The sequence below is a fragment of the Musca autumnalis genome, unplaced genomic scaffold (genome assembly GCF_047663935.1).
Source record: "Musca autumnalis isolate F117 unplaced genomic scaffold, ASM4766393v1 scaffold_3, whole genome shotgun sequence".
NCBI classification, from domain to species: domain Eukaryota; kingdom Metazoa; phylum Arthropoda; class Insecta; order Diptera; family Muscidae; genus Musca; species Musca autumnalis.
Genome location: NW_027411866.1, coordinates 264,150,265 through 264,172,733, shown reverse-complemented (window position 1 = coordinate 264,172,733; position 22,469 = coordinate 264,150,265). Strand labels below are relative to the sequence as shown.

The window sequence follows — 22,469 nt, the reverse complement described above, 5'->3', positions numbered from 1 at the left end:
CTGAAACAAAAAACTTATAGAGATCAGACTTGTAGAGAATTTTTCTGACTACAATATTTGTTTAGTCATCCTTTGATTAGACACACCGTTTTTAAGAAAAACAAGTAGGAAAAGCGTTAAGTTCGGTCGGGCCGAACTTTTTATACCCTCCACCACAAATTTCAGTCATTTCGGTGGATTAATGTGGCCACAACCTTCAAAATACCGAAAATCGGAAGGTACTGTTCTATGGGGCCTATATGATGGCGTGGACCTATACCTACGAATTTCTGGGGGAAAGTTTTATACCCCAAACGAAGACTAAATACCAAATTTCAGCCATCTCGGTGTGATAATGAGGCCAAAACCTTCAAAATACCGAAATTCGGCAGATATCGTCCTATGGGGGCTATATCAAAACGTGGACCTATATAAACATTTTATGGTAGAAATGTTTCTTAGCCTCTGAAATACAAAATACAAAGGTACAACCGATTCTGTTGTCAAATGGGACTAATACATTCAAAATATATTAAAATGACGCGTACTTTATATGGGGCGTTATATGGGGGTAATACCAAAACGTTGACCTATATAAACCAACTTTGGTAGGAATGTTTTTTGGCCTCTGGAGACACAAAATACCAATTTACAACCAATTCGGTGGTAAAATGCGACAAATATCTTAAAAATCCCTTAAAACGACGACGCGTCATTTTGTATGGGGGCTATACGAAAGCGTGGACCCACATAGCCCGCTTTCAATACCAAAAGTCCTACGTACATATAATAGATTTTCCCAAAATTTCATCCACCTACCTCAATCCGTTCGGACGCTAGAGTGATTTCCACAGACGGACAGACAGACGGACATGGCTATATCGATGTAGAATTGCACGCTGATCAAGAATATATATAGTTTGTGGGGTCTACAATGATTATTTCGAGTAGTGACAAACTTAATATACCCCAATCCTATGGTGGAGGGTATAAAAAACCATAAATTTTGCACACATGGGATTGATGGGGACTTTTTAATGACAAACTTAGCTTTCCACCAAAATTCAGCTTTGAGGGGATTTTTGCTATTTTAATGTCTATTTTTCAATTTATTGGCTTATTTTGAAGTACAGGTAGTATAGAGTATGCCAGACAAATTTCAAGTCGATCGGAGCAAAATTGTCTGAGGTATGAGCATTGGAAGGCAACAATTTATTATGATAAGTATGAAGCATAGAAACTTTAAATGCTTTTTTCTCGAAACGGCATTTTTGAAGTCGGTGCCAAGGATATGTATTTAATAAGCTTGTCTTTAAGGGAGACAGATATTTTTTGACAAAAAAAACAGTCATTTTTTTCGTTAAAATTGAAATTTAGACTTTTTTAGACCGTTCAAAATTGTTTTTAAAAATAGATTTTTTAATATTCTTTTGCGCTTAAAGACACGATTATTAGGTTCTTAAAACGCTAACAAAAATATACTATGATCGGCCTATCGGTTTTCAAGCTATCGTTGGCACCGCAAAGCGCTTTTAGAATAAAAGGGGTTTCGCAGATAGCAAATTACCACAATACTATGCAATTTTTTTTTTAAAAAAAATAAAATCAAAAAGTAGTATAAGACGTGCTCTTTCAGATGGAAGACCTTTTTAAAAAAATTGGTAGTTTCGATGAAAAAAAAAAAATTATGAAAAATGATTCTTAAGGTCTACACGACAGGGGATAACCCCTTAATATGCTCTATAGACCATTAAACATCGAATAATAGCGTGGTATTTGCTACTATACTTACAACAAATAATTCGAACGGATATATGTATTGATTTTTTAGTCAACTTGATTTCCGAATGACGTATTCATATAATAAATAAGAGCTTTAACTTACAACGAAATGGCAGTGACTCATATTTTTTCTATTTTTCAGTAGAGATAAAAAACTGTTGATGCATGAGTAGTTACTCCGAAGACATGAAGAGTGATATAACGGTATATTTTGATGTAAGAGTGATCAAACTAATGGTGGGTTTCTACAGTGAGTGGAGTTGATCATTATGTATCATTTTCTAATAAGAAATGAAATATCTCACAATTTTGAGTTACTACCCTTTTGTTGAACAGGTGCGATATGTTCAGTTCTCGTCCCAGTTATGCGGAATCGACTGTACTACAAATTCGTGAATTTAAGCATGGACGACAAAGCATCAATTCTGAAATGAAGCTGTCATTAGGCGACTCATAAAATGTGCCATTAGGAAACAACTTTGATTAGTTTTTATCGAATGTCTAACTCTCTTATCTACTTGGGGAAAATACTTCGTATTTCACGTTTCATTATGGGTTTCAACTCATTTTTTAACTTATCAGGTTGTCAGCGAAAAGTTTTCGTATGAATAGTTTGATACATTTAAAAGACAGTTTCTAGTCGTATTCAGCAGTCAGCATGAACAGAACGTCACCAAACCTGTCGCAGCTTTTTATTGTTATATTCCTGGCTCTACATTTTGTTCACTGTACCGAGTTGCGGAGTAGGAAAAGTTTAAATGTTACTTCTCGCATTGTCGGTGGCCAATTAGCCACAGCCAACTATCCTTACGTGGTGTCTTTAATGACAGACACAATTTTTGGGCGCTATCACATTTGCGGCGGTTCGATAATCAATCATCGTACTGTTATTACAGCAGCGCACTGTTTAGCTTCTACTTCTGCTTCTTTGCTAAAAGTGCACGTCGGAGATACAACGAAGAAAGTTGTAGATGGAATAGTCTACGATGTTCTGCACACGCATTACCATCACCTATGGACGGCGGAAACTCAAGACTACGACGTCGGTCTAGTTAGAATCGAAGGTGTGTTAGTATATTCTCCGACCGTCCAGCCCATCAAATTGGCAACATCAATGACTAAAATTAAGGACGGCAGTTACGCGACCGTATTAGGATGGGGCTACACCAGCGCCTGGGGTCCGCCAGCCGAGCAATTGAGAATGGCCCAAGTGCCTATAGTTAAGCAGTCTACATGTAACCGCCGAATGGACGGCTTAATTACCAAACGAATGCTATGTGCTGGCTTTAAAAATGGTGGAGTTGATGCCTGTCAAATGGATTCCGGTGGGCCTTTGGTGTACAAGAGCACTCTTATAGGGATTGTGTCTTGGGGTGTCGGTTGCGCCGAGCGTAAAAAACCTGGAGTATATGCTCGTGTCAGTGAACTCATGCCCTGGATAAAACAAACTCTACAAAAGGAGTACAACGAAGTTCTTCAAAACAAATAACAAAGTAATTCATATGCAATTGTAATCAATAAATAGTAACAAAACCATAACCTCGCAATAAGACATCAAGAAAAGTGGATACCTACATACATAAATAGTCGTCGAACAGTCCTTATTTGTGTTGTAGTATTTTATTGCCCATCAGTTGTACACATATACAAATGTATACATTACACAATGGTCTCAAATCCAAATTTTCTGGCCAAAACTATTTCAACGTCCATTTTATATTGAAATAAATTGTTATTTATAATAAATGTCTACAAACAGCAATTCTTACGTTTTATCGACCAAAATGACCAAAAACAGACAAAATTTGTTGAACAGGGTGGTCCCGTTGTGTGGGTCTAAACCAAAACATTGACCTATGTTAATAATTTTTGGTACGAAGGATTCATATCTTCCAAGAGGTCAAACTACCAAATTTCAGGCGAATCGGTCATAAAGTGTCGCTAAAATCGGACGGTACTTTTATGTGGGGGCTATGACAAAAAATTTACCATTTTCAAAAAAATTATACATGTTTTCTACATTCTGAAACCCTTAAATATGAATTTTAAGGAAAATCAGTTGATAGATGTGGGTATTACCGTTCTATTTCAATTGGATACTACGTACAGTCACAACAGGTATTTACAAAAAATTCTCCCATCTTAAAATAGAAAAATCCACTTTATTTTAACTGTGGCAAATTTGAGCACGATTTGACTTCTGAATTTATTAGTACAAACCCCCTGCTACTTTCAAATTCGATTTGGAGGTGGACATATTTGGACATTTTTTAAAAGTTTAAGTATATTTAAAAATATTTGTAAAAAATAATTTTTAATATATATAAAACATTGATTTTATTACGCTAATTTTACAAATCTCATCGTTCTTTTTGTAAATATTATGAAAGTAATCATTAACAGCTTCCCGATTCATAATAACTTTGGTCTCACTTCTGTTTATTTATGCAGCGACGCAATACAACAAAAATTGTATATTTTACAGCACAAAGTCTGTTTTATTTTTACATAAAAAGTGTCAACTTTGGTACTGCGCCAATCAACGAATACTAACGTTATTTACAAAAACCAATTAATTTCAGACGACTTGGTGTGTTTTTTATTATTTTGTGCAAAAAAGATTAAAATTTCGAAACTTCAAAAATAGGGTTTTGGCCAAAAATTTCCTGATTGAAACCTATGTGCATTAGAGCGACAAAAAAACACAAACAAATTTTTGTTTTGGAATTACTAAAACCTACAAAAAAAAAATTGAAAATCGGATCGGATTTTGATATAGCTCCAATATGCATATAAATTTGCAAATGCAATAATGCCAAGTTTACACTTGCGCTCCAAAATCCACTGGATTTCACGAAATCCTGAAATACACCCCGGTGTTTACACTTATTTTTTGGTGACTTGAAACATATTACAATAATCAAGGTAGATGCATATACGCAGCTGATCGAACATGAATTTTCAAAACAAGTCGTTGTAAATTGAATTAGGCATCAAAAATATACGACAATATAGAACTTTACAACTTTATTTCGAAAATTATTGTAAAATTATCTATATATCGTATTAATTGTGTATAGTATCGTTGAGAAATCATAATAATAAATTTTGATAGATAAAAGTTGTCTTCAGAAAATGCACTGTTACTACTTGCAGTAGTTTTCCCGTTTAGTGGTAAAAATAGCAAGCGAAATCAGCAAGGCTTGCACTTCTCTTTAAAGAAAAATAGCGCCAAAATTGTATGGTAGAAACTAGCAGCATGTTCATTATCATCTAAATACGATAGCTGGTATGTTGATTTTGACATTTCTGCTGCAGTTTTTGCAATTTCCGTAATTTTTCCGTTCCCGTATTTTTTAAGAAATGTGTGTGGGGAAGCAATTTTTGACAATTCGCTTTTTTCTAACATTACCATTAAAATGTATGGGAACACAATGAAAAATATCATTGTAACAAAGTAATTTATTATTTTTTCAGACTGTTTACAAATGTTGATACTAAAATTGTTTGTTGCAGCAATTGACCATCTACCTTGTTTATTGTGATACGTGAAAAGTGTTGCAACTTTTGGTACTTTTTTAGGCAAAAACAGGGTTGTATATCAAGTGTACTGTGATTTCGATGGTGATTTCGCTGAAATCACGAAATGAGATGATTTCATTTTTGTATGTCCAATCATTATAAATTTTGCTTGATTCCGCACGAAATCGCGAAACGTCTTCGAAATCACGAAACGACGTCGAGTGTAAAATTGTTTGTATTTTTTTTGGTCACTCTAAACACAGAACTGACTCTTACCCTGCGTTTACAGTTGACTTCATGTATTGATTGTTAAAATCCTAAAACTTGCCTGCAAAAACCGTTGTAAAATTATGAATGAAAATCAACGTAAAGTATTTTTTACTTATTTTTAGCCTGCAAAAACAGTTGTAAAATTATGAATGAAAATCATCGTAAAGTATTTTTTACTTATTTTTAGCATATACTAAAAAAATCACATTGATCCGACGATTATAAATATTTTTGTCGCACCTTCCCATACAAGTGGGACCACTGTGCAACGCCTGCAAACAAAGTTATTCATGTCAATGGTTATATTTTTATTTTTTTGGATATATAACATTTCCAGATTAAATGAAAACTTTTCCAAATTAAACGAAACCTTTTCCAGCGGAAAACAAAGATAACTATAACGTTTATAAATATATTTGCTACAATTACATCACGTAGTGTTAAGCTTAAAAACAACCAAAAATCTATATTCTTTTCATGTTTCTTTTAATAAAAAATAAAGGTTTCATTAAATTTGGAAAAAGTTACATTTCAATTGGAAAAGGTTTCATTTACGCTGGAAACGGTTTCATTTAATTTGGAAAAGGTTTCATTTAATCTGGAAATGCTATATCTCAAAAACGGTGAGTCTTACCAAAAAGTGACTAAAGGAAAAGACAAAGACCGTAAAATTCTGTTCTTGGCCACCATATTCTTACGATTCTACGTAGGCATCTTACGAAACACCTGTAGTTTGCGGACTATAGCCTTCGTTACATACCAGGTCTAACTTCCGTACTTATGAACTGATTTCGCGCACGCGTTTTAAATTCTGATTTTAGTGGGCTGTTTGATATTTGTGCAGCTCCACATACGACTCAAACGAGCAAACGCAACTTTTTTCATCAACAACACTACCTAGGTATTCGAATTTCCGAACATCTTCCATTTCTACGTTGCCTATGGTCAGTGTGTTATCGTTGTTAGCGTTAATGCGCATACTTTACCGATTATTACAAATCAAATGAAAAATGTGAATTTCGAATTTCTTCAGAATCCTTCAAAGGACCAATAACAAATTTCATGATGAAAATCATTAGAAATAACAAAAGTCGTTAAATTTGTTCAGGTATTCAGTCATATTATACAGAATATGTCAAAAGTTCGCAAATTCTGAAAGGGTGAAACTCAAATTCATCGATTGTAAAACTTTTTTGGTTTTTACCTTATATATTCTTGATCAGATCAGATGTTATGTATATGGTATATCTGTTTTTTTGATACAAACAGTTATACTATTGCGCATGTATATTGTTAACCTTTCTTTGCATTTTTTTCCTTTTTGTATAAATTAATGGAGGTGATAGATTTTGAGCTCCTAATCACTGAAAAAGTAGTTAAAATTGGTTTATTATATATTTATACAAATACTAAATTTTTTAAAATATTTCCTGATGTACTCTATTTTATTCCTTACTTCATTTTTTTTTTAAATTCAGAAAATATAAATATATAAAAAAATAAAATAAAATAAATATTGGATTTTTATATAGCTCCAATATGCATATTTGGCCGATTTTGGGTGCTATATAGCTATATCAAAATCTGATCCGATCTTCACAAATGTTTGAAGGATTCGTTTTTTTAGCCACAACAATGTACTGGTAAAGTGTTTTCATCCAAAGTACCTCAAGATAGCATTCCAAGCTACAGGATTTTTAACCGGTTTTTATGAACCCACTGTATATGTATTGGAAAGCTATTAAATTCTTAATTAGATAAAATTACCTTGCATTATAAATTTTACACGGTTACAATATTAGAATAAACAAGTAAAAATATTTTATATTCTGAACTAAACAAATTGTTCCATCGCGGATACCCAAAATGCCTAAATAAGGTCAATAAATGCATCTAAAAAGTTCTTCAATCAAACCTATGTGGACGATTTTTGTAGCTAAAATCTTCAAAATACCGAAAATCGGGTAGTACCGTTATACGGGGGCTATCCCAAAGCATGGACATATATTGACTATTTTCTGTGGAGAAGTTTCGGGATCACTGAGAACTTCAAATGTAAAATTTCAGCTAAATCGGTCAGAAAATGTAGATAAAAGACTTATATGGCGGCTATACCAAAACATACTATGGTGAAAGGTATAACACATTCAGGGGTTCTGATGCACCAATTTTTTTGGTTTCGGGCGAGTTTCTTGCGAAAATATCCAAGTTTTATTTTTTGTAAGCCAATGACCGCGCTTTATGTGGGTTATGACTATTTATACACACAACTGTAGATAGGAACACATTTTTGAAATAGATTCATAACAAATACTTTCTTGCCAAATCGTTACCATTGCTATCGCAAACGATCCGTTTTCGAATGTTTTTCGATAGTTTTGCGGATATTTTGTTCGAAAACGACACTCGAGAAAGAATTAAAAACGATTCATTCGTCGCTCAGTTTGTGGCAGGAAAACCTTCGAATTCGAATGTCGTTAATAACATTATTAGTGAATGAAAGATGATAGTTTTTACGATAGTGTCGAAAAAGAATTTTTGGCGGACTATGACATGTTTGACTTTATCTAACGTCTCTTGATTTTTCTGTTATGTACCTTTTCTTCTTTGTAATGTTTGCGTGTAACAGTTTATAAACATTGTTTTCTTGTATTTGTAACCAAGCTATATGTTGTGTTTATCATCACTTCTTGTTAATATTATAAGTAAGTAGCATTTATATCGAAAATATTTGAAAAAAGCAAATGGAAATTTTTCACTAACTACATAAAATTATATTTTAAAACATAAAAATTTCCGAAGTAAAAAATTTTTCTTGTGAAGAAAAAACATTCGCAGAATGTTCGAAAATGTGCTTGTGTACACCCGAAAAACATTTCCCAATCGTTCGACAGTGATATCGTTTTCGAAAGTTGTGCCGGACATTCGAATAATATCCGCACTTGGTATGGGGGGATGTTAATATTTTTCAACGTATACAAGTACAGGTATTTCGTTAACAAGTTTTTAAAGATACATATTTGGATAATTCACATTTGGCAGCTTGCCATGTAACGGTATAATTTCTTATAAAAACACATTTTTTGTTTTTGAAGTATTTCTTACAAGAAAGTAATACAAAATAAGTGAAAATACAAAGTGCGAATTCGGACCTTTGGCCAGTAAAATGGGCTGTTTGACCTATAGCGCAGTGGTGTGAAATAGGATGGCGTAAATCCCACTTTTCATTTTTATACCTTCCACCATAAAATGGAGGGTATAATTAAATTTGTCATTCCGTTACTTTGAAGTCGTCCTTTAACGTTTCCACAATGTTAACTACGGCATCTACGAAAATACGCATTAAACCTAAAATAATTTACTGATTACAGTGCAGATGACAATTCCAATGGATTCGACTTGTCCCTCAAATTTCTTCTAATATATGTCATGTCCTGTACATTTTCTTCATCATCAAAAAATAATTCCACTGAACTTATCATTCTACCCTACACCACTATGTGGGGAGGGTATTATAAGTTGGTTTTGGTCAAAAAGTTTGTAACGCATCGAAATAGTGGTCGTAGACCCATACTTATATATACCAAAACAAGTGAGCAAAGGCTATAGTCGGGACGGGGCCGACCATGTGATACCCTACACCACTACCCCTGTGCATAAGCTTTTCACTGGTAAACATTTCTTTAAGGGAATATAATCCGACTACCACCAAACATAATATGCCTCTTTCTCTGGGACCCACATAAGCAACCAAAATTTCGTGACCATCTGTAGCTTGATTGCAAAAAATGGAAGAATTGGATGCATTACCGACTATTGTGGTATCTCCCTTGTTTGACCACCTTCGCCAACCTGCTTTACACCAATGTAAAGGTAATATATTCACAAAGAATAAAACTTTGAATTTGTCTCCAAATGAGTTTTTCCCCATTCCGACCCCTAAATATTATCCGACTATCAATAGGCTTCTTCCTCTGTGGCGCCCCGATCAAAATTCCAACTTGTAGCGCGATTACAAAAAATGGAAAAATTGGGTATATGTATTACTGAGTTTTGCAATATCTCGGTTTGCTCACTTACGCCAACATTCTTTGCATCAATATAAACGAGATATTTTCTTCTTCCATTGACGGGTATTCCTTTTGGAATACTCCAACCAGGAGCGGAGATATTCGCATAAGAAAAAAAAACGTTGACTTTTCTCCACATAAGCGTTTCGCTTATTCCGACTCCTGAATATTATCCGACCATCACCAAATTAAATAGGCTTCTTCCTATGTGGGACCCGCATCAACTCCCAAAAAATTTGTGACGATCCGATCCAAATTGCGACCTGTAGCGTGATTACAAACAAATCTGAAAATGGGATGCATTACCGACTATTGCGATATCTCTGTTGTTTGAGCAGCTACGACAACCTACTTTACATCGTTGTAAAGGTGATATTTTCTACTTTCCTTGCCAGGATTTGCTTTTGATATACCTTTTAAAGAAACAGAGATATTTGCTTTGAAATAAAACGTAGACCTTTTCTCCAAATAAGTTTTTGCCCATTCCGACCACTGAATATTATTCGACCATCATTCAAATCAGTAAGCTTCTTCCTCTGTGGGACCCCCCATTAACGATCCGATCAAAATTGCGACCTGTAGCGTGATTTCCAAAAAATAGAAAAATTGGATGTATTACCGACTATTGCGATATCTCCGTTATTTGGTTACCTACGCCGACCTAGTTTGAATCATTGTAAAGACAGGATCGTCTACTTTCATAGTCAGGCTTTGCTTTTGGAAAGTTTTCAAACGAAACTGTGATATTCGTCAAAAAAATTAAAATCGCAAAAATGAAAATTGGGGTTTTATTTGCCACTATTGTGATATCTTCATTGTTTGATCACCTACGAGCACCTACTTTACATCATTAGAAAGGTGATATTTTCTACTTTCATTGTTAGGTTTTGCTTTTGGTATACCCTATATAGAAGCTGAGATATTCGCTTTTAAAAACTTTGTCTTTTTATCCAAATAAGCTTTTGCCCATTCCGACCACTGAATATTATCCGACCATCATTAAAATCAGTAAGCTTCTTCCTCTGTGGGACCCCCATTAACGATCCGATCAAAATTGCGACCTGTAGCGTGATTTCCAAAAAAATGCATCATTGTAAAGATGGAATTTTCTACTTTCATAGTCAGGCTTTGCATTTGGAAAGTCCCCAGCAAAAGCTGTGATATTCGTCATTATAATTAAAATCGCAAAAATGAAAATTTGGGTTCTATTTGCGACTATTGTGATATCTTCGTTGTTTGATCACCTACGAGAACCTACTTGACGTCATTTGAAAGGTCATATTTTCTACTTTTATTCCCATGTTTTGCTTTTGGTATACCCCATTCAGAAGCTGAGATATTCTCTTTGAAAAAAACCGTTGTCTTTTTATCCACATACGTTTTTTTCCCATTCCGACTCTTAAATATTATCCGACCATCACCAAAATCAATAGGCTTCTTCTCCTTCGGGACCCCCATCAACATCCAAAATTTCGCGAATATCACCTTTACAACTATGTAACGTAGGTTGTCGTAGGTGGTCAAACAAGGAAGATATCGCAATAGTCGCTAATAGAACCCAACTTTTCATTTTTGCGATTTAAATAAAAATGACGGATATCACACCTTTGGTTGGGGACCTTCTAAAAGCAAAGCCTGATTAAGAAAGTAGAAAATTCCATCTTTAAAATTATGTAAAGTAGGTAGCCAAATAATAGAGATATCGCAATAGTCGGTAATGCATCCCTTTTTTCTACTTTTTCTGCAATCACACTACAGGTCGGAATTTTGATCGGATCATCACGAAATTTTCTCACAGAGATAGAAGCCTATTGATGTTGGTGATGTCGATAGTAATCAAATATAAAATTAAATATTAATTACACTGCGCAACACGAAAATTATTAACCATATTCTGGCACCGCAGTGTGATAGAACACCAAAAATGAGAAGACACGTGTCTCGCCGTTTTTCCCTATCTCATCAACTTTCGCGGTTATAGGCCTCCAAATGTTTGAGGTTTTGATGTAGAAAGCGTCATTTAGTCAGGACTATATCTTCCAAACCGTTAGGAAATTTGAATTTATCATGGAGGCAAGGTTGTAGCTCTTGTCTTAAAGAACAAAAATTGTGAACACATATAACCCATCAAGGTTCATCTGCCAGGTCAAAATCGCCATGGTCAATTTTCTTTTAAAATTCTTTCTCAAGTTTTGCTTTCAAACCGATCAAATTTGAAGAAAACAACCAACTACAAAAATGTACTTCAGATCTCAATAAACATCTTTCTAGAATATACGAACTCTGTAGAAACGGATCTTAATGGTCAAAATAGCAAAACAATTGCGATGTTTATCCTCTTTTCTCGGCTTCTGCTCCATAGATATTAAACCGTTTAAAATTCAAGAAAACAATCAACCAAAATAGCATAGCAAAGGCGTCAATAAACAACTTTCTGGAATATGCGAAATGTCTATAAACGGTTCTTAATGGTAAAAATTGCAAAAATCTTTTGAAAATATCCGATTTTTATACTTTTTTCTCCAACTCTGGTCCAAAGATACGCAACCGCCCAAAAATTAAGGATACAGTCAACTACAGAAATGTACCGTAGATTTCAACAAACAAGTTTCTAGAACAAATGAAGATTCTATGAAAGATTCTTCGAGCTCAAAATTCGATTATTTTAGATCCTTTCCTGTTCAGGTCCGCAAATAACAAACCTTTCAAATTCCCTTGAGTTTTTAACAGTTTGTTAATTCTAAACCAGAGCGGGGGGAATGTTAAAAAATTTAATTGTTCGTGAATTTCAGCCCTAAGAATTCCTAGAATCTTCATATGTTCTAAAAAGTTGTTTATTGAAATCTTAGGTACTTTTTTGTGATTGACGGTATCCTTAATTTTTAGGCGGTTGCGTATCTTTGGACCAGAGTTGGAGAAAAAAGTATAAAAATCGGATATTTTCAAACGATTTTAGCTATTTTTACCATTAAGAACCGTTTATAGACATTTCGCATATTCCAGAAAGTTGTTTATTGAAGCCTTTGCTACACTATTGTGGTTGATTGTTTTCTTGAATTTTGAACGGTTTAATATCTATGGAGCAGAAGCCGAGAAAAGAGGATAAAAATCGCAAGTGTTTTCTATTTTGACCATTAAGACCTGTTCCTTCAAGGTTCGTATATTCTAGAAACATGTTTATTGAGATCTGAGGTAAATTTTGGTAGTTGGTTGTGTGCTTCAAATTTGATCGGTTTGATAGCTGTTTAACAAAACTTGAGAAAAATTTCAAAAGAAATTTGACCTTGACCGATTTTGACCTTGCAGATGAAGTTTGATAGCTTATATGTGTTCACAATTTGTATTCTTCAAGACAAGAGCTACAACTTTGCCTCTGAGATAAATTCAATATTCCTAACGGTTTGGAAGATACAGTCCTGACTAAATGACCCTTTTTACATCAAAGCCTCAAACCTTTGGAGGCCTATAACCGCGAAAGTTGATGAGATAGGGAAAAACGGCGAGACACGTGTCTTCTCTGTTTTGGTGTTCTATCACACTGTGGAGTCAGAATATGGTTAATAAAACATGACTCAAAAAATTACACACAGTGTTATTTTGGTTCAGTTCGGCTTAAGTCATTTGGTATAAAAGTGAAATGATTATGCACAGAGGTAGTGGTGTAGGGCATCACATAGTCGGCCCCGTACCAACTATAGCCTTTTCTCACTTGTTTTAAAATAGTTTTTTTGGCGAATTGTGCGTTTTGGATTAATATAGTGTAGTCGGTCGAAATAATTAGAACACGTCTGTTCTCCTTCACAAATATTTCAAAACTGAATCTTTATTTGTTTTCTATTGACATATTTTAGAATGTATACATTGAAATAAATTATAGTAGGCTAACTCAAATATAATAATATTCAAAGTAGTGTATATAAGACTGGGTAACAAACAAATATAAATAACAACTTCAAATAAGGAATAATAATAACAATAAATACGAATAACAAGTAAAATATACATACATCCTTGTAAAGACTACTACAATTGAGTTCACAAGTTTGAAAAAACACTGATCGATAAGACGTTTATCGACAATCCAGTTGGGTTGACATCAATAATCCAACATTTGTACCGTCGTAAATGAAGCCGCAAGGACAACCTACTGAAAAAAATTTCAATACGATCCGAGAGGTGCGCTTAAATTTCACTTTAGCCGAACTGAAGGAGTGGACCGATATAGTCCATATTCGAGTCCGATATACAACTGGAAGGAATAATACGATGTGCAAAGTTTGGACCAAATCAATTGCTCCCTTCAAGAGTTATCGTTCACACCATTTTACAGAAAAATTTTGAACTTTTGTGGGGGAGGTACCCGAAGGTGTGGACCGATATGGACCATCTTCGAACTTAAACTAAGTTTAGACAAAATATTACGATACCCAAAATTTGGTTCAAATCGGTTGATCCACTATCCCTGGACAATCGCTCTCCACGGAACTTCTTTTCAATGATTGTGAAAATTTAATTATCAAATATCAGTGATGTAATGTATAATACTTACGACCAAAACCAAAAAGTTATCTAGCATGACAAAGACATATTTGTAGCAGGAAAGGAAAATTTAGTTCACACAAACTAAAATGTAATGAAAACCACTTATGTAGTACTACTACTTCCGTTGTTTAACCGCTACGTTATTGAAATGTTTACCAATTTCACACAAGTTTCAGTTTCAGTCCATTTAACCCGCTAAGTATTATCTGATCTTCACGTTGGTTTGTACGTTTCTTCTTCATCATAAACTCAAACTTTGTTTAAAATTTTGCATGTTATTATTTTGACCTACGGAGCCGCTACAAAATTGGTTAAAATTTTGTTTTTGGTCCATTTCATTCCCTGAACATTTTACGATCATCACCAAAAACTAATCATTTATATCATGGCCCGAACCCAATCTCCTTAAAAAATTTGTTACAATCGGTCCATAATTGCGGCCTTAAGCTTGTTTAAAATTTTTAATGGACGGACACACATCGCTTAATCGCTTTATCTCGTCGAGATATGAATTTTGGCATACCAAATAAGGGGTCTAGGACGAATAAGATAAAATGAGATAAAAATGTGGTTCTCTACACAGAACCCATTATATATTAAGCAGTAGGCCCGTTATCTAGCAAACACTTTATTGCAATTTACATCAGAGGAAAGGTCATATATTTCCATATGTAGGCTACTTTGCGAAATATATATCAAGCTTTTTGTAGAAAATTAACTTTTGTTGAAACTGAGGTATGGGGTATTGTAACTCGCGATCTGTTTTACTATACCATAACTTTTGACCGCATTTCGGTAAAATAAACTGTTTTAGCCCGATTCACCGAGGGGTTTCTTAAAATAATAATTTGAGCGGAAGCTGTGGTCGTACCAAGGTAAAAAAATGGGAAAAAATAGTTGAAATAAACGAGTTTCATTATGTTATTTTCCAATTAGTGGTTTTACAACACAATGTAGAGCTTAATGCTCAAAGGAGAAGTTAAAGAGCACACTTCAGAGTTGAAGTTTCTAATGTATGATTTTTTAATATATCCACTGTATCTGCCTCAAACGGATGCTGACATTTTGAAACCTGAAAAACGGGGTTTTTTGAATTTTTGCTTTAATCGGGACGCGCAGCTGGATTTCCCTAAAAGCTTATTATTTGATTGTAGTACTCGCGATTTCGCATTTTTGAATGTATAACATGAGGGTGTAGCCCTCACAGGATCACAGTAATCTGCGCCCAAACACGAAATTTTTGTGCGTAAATTTTTCTCAAAAACCTATTTTTTTGGTTTAAAATTTACAAACGTCTTTCGATTTCCGTGGAAACCCGCGTAAATTTAGTTTTTTTACGTTCTGAATCTAACAAGCCACGACGCGTAAAAATCCACCCATTAGATCGGCGGATATAATACCCCTCAAATTTCGAAAATTTGCAAAAAATTATTTTGAAAATATCGCATATTAAAACGCGTTTTGGATGTGTCAGTTCTACTTAAATAAATAGATCGATACGCGTGTTTAAACTGCGCGAAAACAGATATTTAAAAACTCTCGTAAATCCAGAGATATAATAGATTTTTTCTAAAAATTGAGTGCGATGCTACATCCACGGTTCTTGATGGATCGCATTGAAACGGCATAGAGTGATGTATTTTTTAATGGTGATTATTGAAATCGGATGCGCATAAAATGTAAATGAACTTCGCGGAAATTATGACCATTTTACTGTATTTTGCACCCTAATATGCAGCAGATGCTACATCGTGGCCGCCAAATAGAATTTGACAAACTGTACATCAAAAAAGAGGGATTGATTCGCTGTGTTTGAAAATCGGATGCGCATCGTGTCATTTTCATAATTACGCGGTTTATATGCGTCTCAAATGTTGTAATATTCAATATAACATTATTTTAACGTTATGCCACAATTGGAATTCCTTGTGATTTAATATAAGGTTCTAATAATAGTATCCAATAGGAAAACTATAAGTGAAAAATTTGTTACAACGGAATATCATCATTATTGCGTGAAATTTTGACGAAAATGCCGAAGAACTCAAAAATTTTTTCTCCAACTTTTCCTATAAAACCATAAAAAAAAATAAAATTAGAATAATATGATTTTAATTTTTTCGTAATATTTTCTTCGTAATTTTGCAAATAAAATGAATACTATAGCTCCAACCTTCACAGCTTAGGTCTCATTTTATTCCTCAAAATGTCTGGATGCTGTTATAATTTTTTTATATATTTTTCGTAAGTATGAGCGCCATTGTTTCAAAAATATGTTTGTAAATACGTGAAATTATTTAACAAATTTGATTTATCGCGAATCCATTGAGACTTTGCGATTATTTTTTGCATCATCGCAAAGGGTACGAATTCAGTTAACGATAATAGGATATAACAGCTAACTATTTTAAGCCGCGATTTTTTTAGAATTTTTTCTAATTATCATAATTAAAACGGTCATATCTTTTGCGCGCAACGATCAAAATTAGTAACGAAAACAGATTTGAAATGCTGATTTTTTTCTTAATCTATGTACCAAAAATCATTGATGTAGTATCAAAATTTTTTTTTGATTTTTTTGAAATGGAAAAGACAATTTTAGACATTTTTCCTGATATGTCCTCAAAAAATTAAAATATCGACCAAAAATAAAATTTTTATATTTTTCATACAAAAGTATTTGTCCATTTCACCCGCTAAAGAATATCTTTTTCGACCTATAAGAGTTACCCGGTGCAAAATTTCGTGACTATTGATGTATAATTGCGACTTCTATCTAGTTTATTATTACACTACAAACAAAAAACGGGATATATTAGGCAGTAACTCTGTTATTTGATCATGCACACCAATATAATTGGCATCAGTTGAAAGGTCAAGCATTCCACTTTCAAGTATATCTCACTTGTTCGGAATGTCACTTCCAGGAATTATGATATAATCTGTATATAAAAATTGTTCACAATTTTCACACAAAAGTTTTGGTCCATTTAACCCTCTAAATATTATCCGATCGCCATCTCAACTTGCAAGCTTCTCCTTTGTGATACCTTATTTAAAATTACGCGTTGATCGGACTATTATTAAGACCTACAGAGCCGCTAGAAAATTGGATAAATATTATGTTTTTGGTCCATTTCACCCGCTAAATATTTCACGATCATCACCAATAAGAATAGGGATATATTCTGATCTGAACCCGACCTCCATACAAAATTTCTACTACTAAATTTATAATTATTTTCGCGGAAAATCCAAATTTTGAAAGTAAATCCAAATTATCCTGTCTCAGTGTCCGAACAAACCCCCAGAAAAATAAATTAGAAAACTATCTGCGAAATCTAGATAATGCGTAGAAAAATATGAAACCAAATTTATAGAGATTGGATAGTGCCCATCCACACTAGAGTAATTTCATTAAAAAACTGCAATTAAATTACGCGTTTCTAGATCGAGTTCCATTGTAGAGCAAAATCATAAAATTGTCGTAGTGGGTAATTCGACCTAAGAATGCCTAATTTCATGAAACTTTTTAATGAAATTTACTCTAGTGTGGACCTAGACATACATAAATTGCATATTATAACAAAAGAGAAAAAATGTTTGTTTGGCAATATTGTTGCAAATATATTTTTTGGTTTGATTCGAAAAATTAGAAAAAAAAAATAGTTAGGAGTTCTCCAACTAATCCCATAATCCCATACGATAATTAATGTACTCTACTAAAACTTCATCAAGAAATGTGGTTTGCCATCGCAAAAGCTTAGCTGCTTACTGTGATAACTTACAAGGATAGGAAATTAAGAGTAATATTGAAATTACAATCATTCAAAAAAATATGAAAATTAATTAGTTAAAAGCAGTTGATGCGCATTCGTTTTTGGATACAGCGAATCAGTCTCGTTCAATATTTATGCATTTTTTGATGTTTCACGCAGCGGCCATTTTGTGCCGTCAGTTGCATCTCACAATGCCAAAAACCTTAAAGTGGGTAAAAGTCGCGCAATGTGCATACGATTTTGATGCGCGTCCGGTTTCATTAGGGCCCATCAAAAATACGTCAAATAGATTCTTTAAGAACCGCGGATGTGTCCCACATTCCATTTTGCGTAAAAAACCCATATTACTCGCGTATCTCTGTAATTTATGACACGCGTTTCCGCAAATATTATAATCGCGTATAAAGGATTCCATTAAATATAAAAAATTTTAAAGAAAATCGCGGTTTTGTCGGTTTTAGTGGATGGAATCGATCGCGGGTGGGCTCATAAAATCCGTCGCGTAAAAAAACTAAATTCACGCGGGGTTCAAAAGAAAATCGAATGACAGTTGTAAATTTTACACGCAAAAAATATGTTATTTAAGAAAATTCCCGCATGAAATTTTGGCCTTTAGGCTCCAATTACTAGGATGCTGTACGGAGCACACTCATAAGATATACATTAAACGACGTAGAATCAAGAGTTCTATAATCCTACACAAAGAAAAAAAGGCCCCTCTAACATATGTCCCAAACATATTTTGCAGCAAACATATATATGTTTGCAAGCAGTCCCAAACATAACATATGTATGTTTGGGTCCTACAAACAAATGTATGTATGGGTGCAAACAAATACAAACCCAAAAGCCACAAAAAAAAAAAAAAAAAACAAACACATGCACCAGCAGCGTGACCGCTGGAAATTTTCGAAAAGTATCACAAAAAGTATCATTCCAGGAAAAAAGTGGCACAAGTCTTTCAAAAAAGTTGCACAAAAACGGAAAACAATAAAGAAGCTTAACAGAAACAGTTCGTATATGGTAAATAACAAAAATGTTTTGCAATCGATGAATCCGAGTTTCACCCTATCAGAATTCGCGAACTGTTAACATATTCTATAAAGTATGACTACAGTTCTTTAAAATGAAGTGTTTTAGGAGGGATCCCATAATGTCGACCATTAAAATTAATTTTCGTGGAAGCTGTGTTGGCTTCAATGTAGAAAAATGAGTAAAAATGGGTTGAAGCCAACAAGTTTTTTTATGTTCCCATACGATTTCTGGCTTAACCTTACATTTTATAGACCTATCCCCAAAGAAAGAATCACAGAATACTCCATGGGCAACAAGATTGTAGTGTATGATTTTTCGGTATATCCACTGCATTCACCTAAAATTGATGCTGACATTTTGAAGCCGGAATTTCGGGGTTTTTTGAATTTTTTTAATAATCCGGACGCGCAAGAAGATAATATTCCAAACTCTTAACACGATTATAGAACTCGTGATTTTACGTCGTTTGATGCATATCTCTTGAATGTGCTCCTTACAGCATCCTAGTAATTGGAGTCGAAAGGCCAAAATTTGTTGCGTGAATTTTCTTACAAAACCTATTTTTTGCGTGTAAAATTTACAACTGTCATTCCATTTCCTTTGAAACCCGCGTGAATTTTTTACGCGACGGTTCTAATGAAGCCTTCCGCGATCGAATCCATCTACTGAAACCGCGGATATAGATACCTTGAAAATCGGAAAATCAGCAAAAATATATTTTGACAAAACCGCGTACTAAACCGCGATTTTCTTTAAAATTTTTTGCATAAATGGAATCCGATTATAATATTTTCGAAAACGCGTGTCATAAAAGAAAAGAGATACGCGAGTAATATGAGTCTTTAACAATAAATTGAATGTGGAGGCACATCCGCGGTTCTTGAAGAATCTAATTAAAATTGGTATATTTTGACGTATTTTTGATAGGCGCTGATGAAACCGGATGCGCATCAAAATCGTATGCACATTGCGCGACTTTTACCAACTTTAAGGTTTTTTGCAGTGTATGATGCAGGTGGCGGCACACAATGGTCCCTGAGTGAAACATCGAAATATGCATACATTTTGAAAGAGATTGATTCGCTGTATCCAAAAACGGATGCGCATCAACCGACTTTAACTATTTCGCGAATAACAGGCTTCTTAATTTTAATATTAATTGAATGATTGTAATTTCAATATTACTCTTAATTTCCTACCCTTATAAGTTATCACAGCAATCAGTTAAACTCTCGCGATGGTAAACCATATTTTTTGATGAAGTTTTAACAGTATACATTCATTATTCTATCAGATTTTAGCAAAATAGTTGGAGAACTCCCAAATATTTTTTTCTATTTTTTAGAATCAAACAAAAAAATATTTGCAACAATATTTTCCAACAATAAGTTTTTCTCTTTTGTTGTTGCTATAATATGCAATTTATGTACCCAGTCTCTATAAATTTGGTATCATATTTTTCTACGCATTGTCTAGATTCCGCATATATTCTTTAATTTATTTTTTTTTAATTTTATTTTTTGAGGGCTTGTACGGATTTCGGGACAGGATAATTTGGATTTACTTCAAATTTTTTTTTATTTGTTGATTTTCCGCGAAAAAAATAATAAATTTAATATATATTTAAACATCTACGAATAGATATGGAATGCTGTTAACGATTTATGCATACATTTTCTCATAACAACAAAAAATATATTTTTAAATATTTTTCTTTATATGAGAATAAAAACCGCTATAACTTTTGCGCGCAGTGGCCAATTTCGTGAACGCGAGCAGATTTGGAACCCAATTTTTTTCCTTTACCTCTATACCAAAAATCGTAGATGTGCTCGTAAAAAAATTTTTTAATTTTTTTCAAATGGAATTGTAAAGGAATTTTGTTATTCGCCATATACATAAGTAGTAATATACAATAACCTAAAAAGTACACTAAAACTAAAAAAAAGTTAGGAAAAACACATAATATCGGGTGTACACGGTTTCATTTGTTTGTAAATTTTGCTTATTTGCAATATTCGTAATAATTCGTAATTTCTTCAAAATGACTACACGGAAGGTTATAGCACTCTGAAACTTGGTTTAGACTTTACACTTATACGATGACAAAGGGTATTATCTCGATTTATTTGACATATATTGGATGAAAATGGCAACTAAAATCCACAGGTTTAGCAAATCCTAGCATAGTCTAAACGGGATATAATGTAGATACCTTCACTTGATAAGAAGGGTCTTGACTGTAGTTGTTATGCGGATCAAACTGTCTGACTACCATTACCAGGCAATTTCGTTCATTCCTACCAACCAAAACCTGTTTTTTACACACGCAAATATCACTTAAAAAAATAATAAAAAAAGTGCCGCATTTTACTTCAACTCCCTAATTCAACATCGTGCGGTTCGACGCTTTTTCTACGGCATCTAGTGATTTAAGTAGAGTTAGAATTACAAAGTATTTAATTTTAAAATAGTGGCACAAGGTATGAGAAAGTATCACAAAATTTCAAAAAGTGGCACATTTGGTATCAAAATAAAAAAGTGGCACAGAAGTATCAATGCCGAAAAAAAGTGTCAAAATTGATACTTTAGTGGCACAACGGTCACGCTGTGCACCAGTGGGCGCTTACTGAGAGTAAGGGAGCGTAAATTTCATTGTAAAACACATTGAAATGTATGCTCACTTGCACTCAGTAAGAGCTCACTGGCTATCATATACATATACGAACAAGTAAGAGCGGCGTTAAGTTCGGCCGGGCCGAACTTGTTATACCCTCCACCACAAGTTGTATTGAAGTAAAATGGAATAATTAGTTTCCTTTCGTGTATGAAGAAGACTTAATGCTAAATTTCAGCAATTTCGGTAAAACAATGTGAGGCACCATTCTATGAGGGCTATTTCAAAACGTCGATCTATACCGACAAATTTCAGACGGAAAGTTTTTAGGCTCAAAGAAGACTAAATACCAAATTTCCTATATTTCGGTAAGAGAATGTGGCTAAAACTTAAAAAATACCGAAAATCAAGAAGTACGCTTCTATGGGGATATAGGAAGACGTGGACCTATACTGATAATACTCTTCTGGAATATTTTATAACTCTTGGAAGGCGAAATAACTATTTCAGCCATTTCGGTTGGATATTGACGTCACAATCATCAGTATTACTAAAATCGGGAGGTACCGTTCTATGGGGGCTATATCGAAATGTGGACCTATACCGACGAATTTTAGTCAGAAATGGGGCAATATGAAAGCGTGGACCTGTACAGACATATTTCTGGCGAACAGTTTTATATCACATTGAAGACTAAATACCAAATTTCAGCAATTTTGGTGGAATATTGAAGAGACAACCTTCAATATACGAAAAATCGGGAGGTGCCTTTCCATGGGGGCTATATGAAGGCGTGGAACTATACCGACAAATTTAAAGGGGAAGTTTGAGTACCCCAACGAAGTCTAAATACCAAATTTCAGCCATTTCGGT

The 22,469-nt window shown here is 33.9% G+C and overlaps 1 protein-coding gene across 1 annotated transcript; it reads left to right on the top strand.

The window, feature by feature from the left end:
• Positions 1–2,286: 2,286 nt before the first annotated feature.
• Positions 2,287–3,523, top strand: LOC141399535 (trypsin-1). The gene has a single exon (XM_073978482.1). It carries the CDS (start codon positions 2,420–2,422, stop codon positions 3,248–3,250), a length of 831 nt encoding a protein of 276 aa, XP_073834583.1. The 5' UTR covers positions 2,287–2,419; the 3' UTR covers positions 3,251–3,523.
• The last annotated feature ends 18,946 nt before the right edge of the window (positions 3,524–22,469 follow it).

Coding starts and splice junctions, on each gene's coding strand:
- LOC141399535 (XM_073978482.1), top strand. CDS start 2,420: ATGAACAGAACGTCACCAAACCTGTCGCAGCTTTTTATTGTTATATTC.